Here is a 6,000-nt window from a genome sequence, read left to right on the forward strand (position 1 = left end):
GAACAAGAAGAAGAAGAAGAACCAGAAGAAGAAGAAGAACCAGAAGAAGAACAACCAGAAGAAAAAGAAGAAGAAGAACCAGGAGAAGAAGAAGAACTAGAAGAAGAAGAACCAGAAGAAGAAGAACCGGAAGAAGAAGAAGAACCAGAAAAAGAAGAAGAAGAAGAACCAGAAGAAGAACCGGAAGAAGAAAAAGAAGAACCAGAAGAAGAAGAACCAGAAGAAGGATAGAAAGAACCAGAAGAACCAGAAGAAGAATAAGAAGAAGGAGGGGGAGGAGGAAGAAGAAGAAGAACCAGAAGAAGAACCAGAAGAAGAAGAACCAGAAGAAAAAGAACCGGAAGAAGAAGAACCAGAACCAGAAGAAGAACCAGAAGAAGAAGAAGGAGAACCAGAAGAAGAAGAACCAGAAGAAGAAAAAGAAGAACCAGTAGCAGAAGAAGAACCAGAAGCAGAAGAAGAACCAGAAGCAGAAGAACCAGAAGTAGAAGAAGAACCAGAAGAAGAAGCAGAACCAGAAGCAGAAGAACCAGAACCAGAAGCAGAAGAAGAAGAACCAGAAGAAGAAGAAGAACCAGAAGCAGAAGAAGAAGAACCAGAAGAAGAACCAGAAGCAGAAGAAGAAGAACCACCAGAAGAAGAACCAGAAGAAGAAGAAGAACCAGAAGAAGAACCAGAAGTAGAACCAGAAGAAGAACCAGAAGAAGAACAAGATGAAGAACCAGAAGAGGAAGAAAACCGGAGCAAGAAGAAGAAGAACCAGAACAAGAAGAACCAGAACAAGAAGAAGAAGAACCAGAAGAAGAAGAAGAAACAGAAGAAGAACCAGAAGAAGAACCTGAAGAAGAAGAAGAAGAAAAAACAGAAGAAGAAGAACCAGAAAAAGAACCAGAAAAAGAAGAACCAGAAGAACAAGAAGATGAAGAACCAGAAGAAGAAGAAGAACCAGAAGGAGAACCAGAATGAGAAGAACCAGAAAAAGAAGAAGAACCAGAAGAAGAAGAAAAAACAGAACCAGAAGAAGAAGAACCAGAACCAAAAGAAAAAGAACCAGAAGACCCAGAAGAAGAAGAAGACCCTGAGCAAGAAGAAGAAGAAGAACCAGAACAAGAAGAAGAACCAGAAGAAGAAGAAGACCCAGAGCAAGAAGAATAAGATGAACCAGAACAAGAAAAAGAAGAAGAACCAGAACAAGAAGAACCAGAAGAAGAAGAACCAGAAGAAGAAGAAGAAGAGGAAGAACCAGAAGAAGAACAAGAAGAATCAGAAGAAGAAGAAGAAGAAGAACCAGAAGAAAAAGAAGAACCAGAAGAAGAAGAAGAACCAGAAGAAGAACCAGAAGAAGAAGAAACAAAACACGAAGAAGAACCAGAAGAAGAAGAACCAGAAGAAGAAGAACCAGATGAAGAAGAAGAACCAAAAGAAGAAAAAGAGCCAGAAGAAGAAAATGAAGAACCAGAAGAAGAAGAAGAAGAACCAGAAGCAGAAGAAGAAGAAGAACCAGTAGCAGAAGACGAACCAGAAGCAGAAGAAGAAGAACTAGAAGAAGAACCAGAAGAAGAAGAAGAAGAACCAGAAGAAGAAGCAGAACCAGAAGCAGAAGAAGAAGAACCAGAAGCAGAAGAAAAAGAACCACCAGAAGAAGAACCAGAAGAAGAAGAACCAGAAGAAGAACCAGAAGTAGAACCAGAAGAAGAACCAGAAGAAAAAGACGAAGAAGAAGAACCAGGAGAAGAAGAAGAACCAGAAGAAGAAGAACCAGAAGAAGAAGAAGAAGAAAACCAGAAAAAGAAGAAGAAGAAAAAGAACCAGAAGAAGAAGAACCAGAAAAAGAACCGGAAGAAGAAAAAGAAGAACCAGAAGAAGAAGAAGAAGAACCAGAAGAAGAAGAAGGTGGAGGAGGAGGAGGAGGAAGAAGAAGAAGAAGAAGAACCAGAAGAAGAACCAGAAGAAAAAGAACCGTAAGAAGAAGAACCAGAAGAAGAACCAGAAGAAGAAGAAGGAGAACAAGAAGAAGAAGAACAAGAAGAAGAAGAAAAACCAGAAGAAGAAGAAGAACCAGCAGAAGAAGAAGAAAAAGAAGAACCAGTAGCAGAAGAAGAACCAGAAGCAGAAGCAGAAGAACCAGAAGAAGAAGAAGAACCAGAAGAAGAAGCAGAACCAGAAGCAGAAGAAGAAGAACAAGAAGAAGAAGAAGAAGAACCAGAAGAAGAAGAAGAACCAGAAGAAGAACAACCAGAAGAAAAAGAAGAAGAAGAACCCGGAGAAGAAGAAGAACTAGAAGAAGAAGAACCAGAAGAAGAAGAACCGGAAGAAGAAGAGGAACCAGAAAAAGTAGAAGAAGAAGAACCAGAAGAAGAACCGGAAGAAGAAAAAGAAGAACCAGAAGAAGAAGAACCAGAAGAAGGATAGAAAGAACCAGAAGAACCAGAAGAAGAATAAGAAGAAGGAGGGGGAGGAGGAAGAAGAAGAAGAAGAAGAACCAGAAGAAGAACCAGAAGAAGAAGAACCAGAAGAAAAAGAACCGGAAGAAGAAGAACCAGAACCAGAAGAAGAACCAGAAGAAGAAGAAGGAGAACCAGAAGAAGAAGAACCAGAAGAAGAAAAAGAAGAACCAGTAGCAGAAGAAGAACCAGAAGCAGGAGAACCAGAAGTAGAAGAAGAACCAGAAGAAGAAGAAGAACCAGAAGCAGAAGAAGAAGAACCAGAAGAAGAAGAAGAACCAGAAGAAGAAGTAGAACCAGAAGCAGAAGAAGAAGAACCAGAAGCAGAAGAAGAAGAACCAGAAGAAGAACCAGAAGCAGAAGAAGAAGAACCACCAGAAGTAGAACCAGAAGAAGAACCAGAAGAAGAACAAGATGAAGAACCAGAAGAAGAAGAAAACCGGAGCAAGAAGAAGAAGAACTAGAACAAGAAGAACCAGAACAAGAAGAAGAAGAACCAGAAGAAGAAACAGAAGAAGAACCAGAGGAAGAAGAAGAACCTGAAGAAGAAGAAGAAGAAGAAGAAAAAGAAGAAGAAGAAAAAACAGAAGAAGAACCAGAAAAAGAACCAGAAAAAGAAGAACCAGAAGAACAAGCAGATGAAGAACCAGAAGAAGAAGAAGAACCAGAAGGAGAACCAGAATGAGAAGAACCAGAAGAAGAAGAAGAAGAACCAGAAGAAGAAGCAGAACCAGAAGCAGAAGAAGAAGAACCAGAAGCAGAAGAAAAAGAACCACCAGAAGAAGAACCAGAAGAAGAAGAACCAGAAGAAGAACCAGAAGTAGAACCAGAAGAAGAACCAAAAGAAAAAGACGAAGAAGAAGAACCAGGAGAAGAAGAAGAACCAGAAGAAGAAGAACCAGAAGAAGAAGAAGAACCAGAAAAAGAAGAAGAAAAAGAACCAGAAGAAGAAGAACCAGAAAAAGAACCGGAAGAAGAAAAAGAAGAACCAGAAGAAGAAGAAGAAGAACCAGAAGAAGAAGAAGGTGGAGGAGGAGGAGGAGGAAGAAGAAGAAGAACCAGAAGAAGAACCAGAAGAAAAAGAACCGTAAGAAGAAGAACCAGAAGAAGAACCAGAAGAAGAAGAAGGAGAACAAGAAGAAGAAGAACCAGAAGAAGAAGAAAAACCAGAAGAAGAAGAAGAACCAGCAGAAGAAGAAGAAAAAGAAGAACCAGTAGCAGAAGAAGAACCAGAAGCAGAAGCAGAAGAACCAGAAGAAGAAGAAGAACCAGAAGAAGAAGCAGAACCAGAAGCAGAAAAAGAAGAACAAGAAGAAGAAGAAGAACCAGAAGAAGAAGAACCAGAAGAAGAACAACCAGAAGAAAAAGAAGAAGAAGAACCAGGAGAAGAAGAAGAACTAGAAGAAGAAGAACCAGAAGAAGAAGAACCGGAAGAAGAAGAAGAACAAGAAAAAGAAGAAGAAGAAGAACCAGAAGAAGAACCGGAAGAAGAAAAAGAAGAACCAGAAGAAGAAGAACCAGAAGAAGGATAGAAAGAACCAGAAGAACCAGAAGAAGAATAAGAAGAAGGAGGGGGAGGAGGAAGAAGAAGAAGAAGAAGAACCAGAAGAAGAACCAGAAGAAGAAGAACCAGAAGAAAAAGAACCGGAAGAAGAAGAACCAGAACCAGAAGAAGAACCAGAAGAAGAAGAAGGAGAACCAGAAGAAGAAGAACCAGAAGAAGAAAAAGAAGTAGCAGAAGAAGAACCAGAAGCAGAAGAAGAACCAGAAGCAGAAGAACCAGAAGTAGAAGAAGAACCAGAAGAAGAAGCAGAACCAGAAGCAGAAGAAGAAGAACCAGAAGCAGAAGAAGAAGAACCAGAAGAAGAAGAAGAAGAACCAGAAGAAGAACCAGAAGCAGAAGAAGAAGAACCACCAGAAGAAGAACCAGAAGAAGAAGAAGAACCAGAAGAAGAACCAGAAGTAGAACCAGAAGAAGAACCAGAAGAAGAACAAGATGAAGAACCAGAAGAAGAAGAAAACCGGAGCAAGAAGAAGAAGAACCAGAACAAGAAGAACCAGAACAAGAAGAAGAAGAACCAGAAGAAGAAGAAGAAACAGAAGAAGAACCAGAAGAAGAAGAAGAACCTGAAGAAGAAGAAGAAGAAGAAAAAACAGAAGAGGAAGAACCAGAAAAAGAACCAGAAAAAGAAGAACCAGAACCAAAAGAAAAAGAACCAGAAGACCCAGAAGAAGAAGAAGACCCTGAGCAAGAAGAAGAAGAAGAAGAAGAACCAGAACAAGAAGAAGAACCAGAAGAAGAAGAAGACCCAGAAGAAGAAGAAGACCCAGAGCAAGAAGAATAAGATGAACCAGAACAGGAAAAAGAAGAAGAACCAGAACAAGAAGAACCAGAAGAAGAAGAACCAGAAGAAGAAGAAGAGGAAGAACCAGAAGAAGAAGAAAAACCAGAAGAAGAAGAAGAACCAGCAGAAGAAGAAGAAAAAGAAGAACCAGTAGCAGAAGAAGAACCAGAAGCAGAAGCAGAAGAACCAGAAGAAGAAGAACCAGAAGAAGAAGCAGAACCAGAAGCAGAAGAAGAAGAACAAGAAGAAGAAGAAGAACCAGAAGAAGAACAACCAGAAGAAAAAGAAGAAGAAGAACCAGGAGAAGAAGAAGAACTAGAAGAAGAAGAACCAGAAGAAGAAGAACCGGAAGAAGAAGAAGAACAAGAAAAAGAAAAAGAAGAAGAACCAGAAGAAGAACCGGAAGAAGAAAAAGAAGAACCAGAAGAAGAAGAACCAGAAGAAGGATAGAAAGAACCAGAAGAACCAGAAGAAGAATAAGAAGAAGGAGGGGGAGGAGGAAGAAGAAGAAGAAGAAGAACCAGAAGAAGAACCAGAAGAAGAAGAAGGAGAACCAGAAGAAGAAGAACCAGAAGAAGAAAAAGAAGAACCAGTAGCAGAAGAAGAACCAGAAGCAGAAGAAGAACCAGAAGCAGAAGAACCAGAAGTAGAAGAAGAACCAGAAGAAGAAGCAGAACCAGATGCAGAAGAAGAAGAACCAGAAGCAGAAGAAGAAGAACAAGAAGAAGAAGAAGAACCAGAAGAAGAAGTAGAACCAGAAGCAGAAGAAGAAGAACCAGAAGCAGAAGAAGAAGAACCAGAAGAAGAACCAGAAGCAGAAGAAGAAGAACCACCAGAAGAAGAACCAGAAGAAGAAGAAAACCAGTAGAAGAACCAGAAGTAGAACCAGAAGAAGAACCAGAAGAAGAACAAGATGAAGAACCAGAAGAAGAAGAAAACCGGAGCAAGAAGAAGAAGAACCAGAACAAGAAGAACCAGAACAAGAAGAAGAAGAACCAGAAGAAGAAGAAACAGAAGAAGAACCAGAAGAAGAAGAAGAACCTGAAGAAGAAGAAGAAGAAGAAGAAGAAAAAACAGAAGAGGAAGAACCAGAAAAAGAACCAGAAAAAGAAGAACCAGAACCAAAAGAAAAAGAACCAGAAGACCCAGAAGAAGAAGAAGACCCTGAGCAAGAAGAAGAAGAAGAAGAACCAGAACAAGAAGAAGAACCA

At 39.9% G+C, this 6,000-nt stretch overlaps 1 protein-coding gene across 1 annotated transcript; it reads right to left on the reverse strand.

The window, feature by feature from the left end:
• Window positions 1-1,313: 1,313 nt before the first annotated feature.
• Window positions 1,314-2,853, reverse strand: LOC137522605 (uncharacterized; the record flags this gene model as incomplete). The annotated part of the gene is made up of 3 exons (XM_068242680.1): window positions 1,314-1,561; window positions 1,961-2,325; window positions 2,462-2,853. Coding segments are annotated over 3 exons (1,005 nt in total), but the record flags the coding sequence as incomplete, so codon positions are not given.
• Between the last annotated feature and the right edge of the window lie 3,147 nt (window positions 2,854-6,000).

Source organism: Hyperolius riggenbachi, chromosome 6 (genome assembly GCF_040937935.1).
Source record: "Hyperolius riggenbachi isolate aHypRig1 chromosome 6, aHypRig1.pri, whole genome shotgun sequence".
NCBI lineage: Eukaryota > Metazoa > Chordata > Amphibia > Anura > Hyperoliidae > Hyperolius > Hyperolius riggenbachi.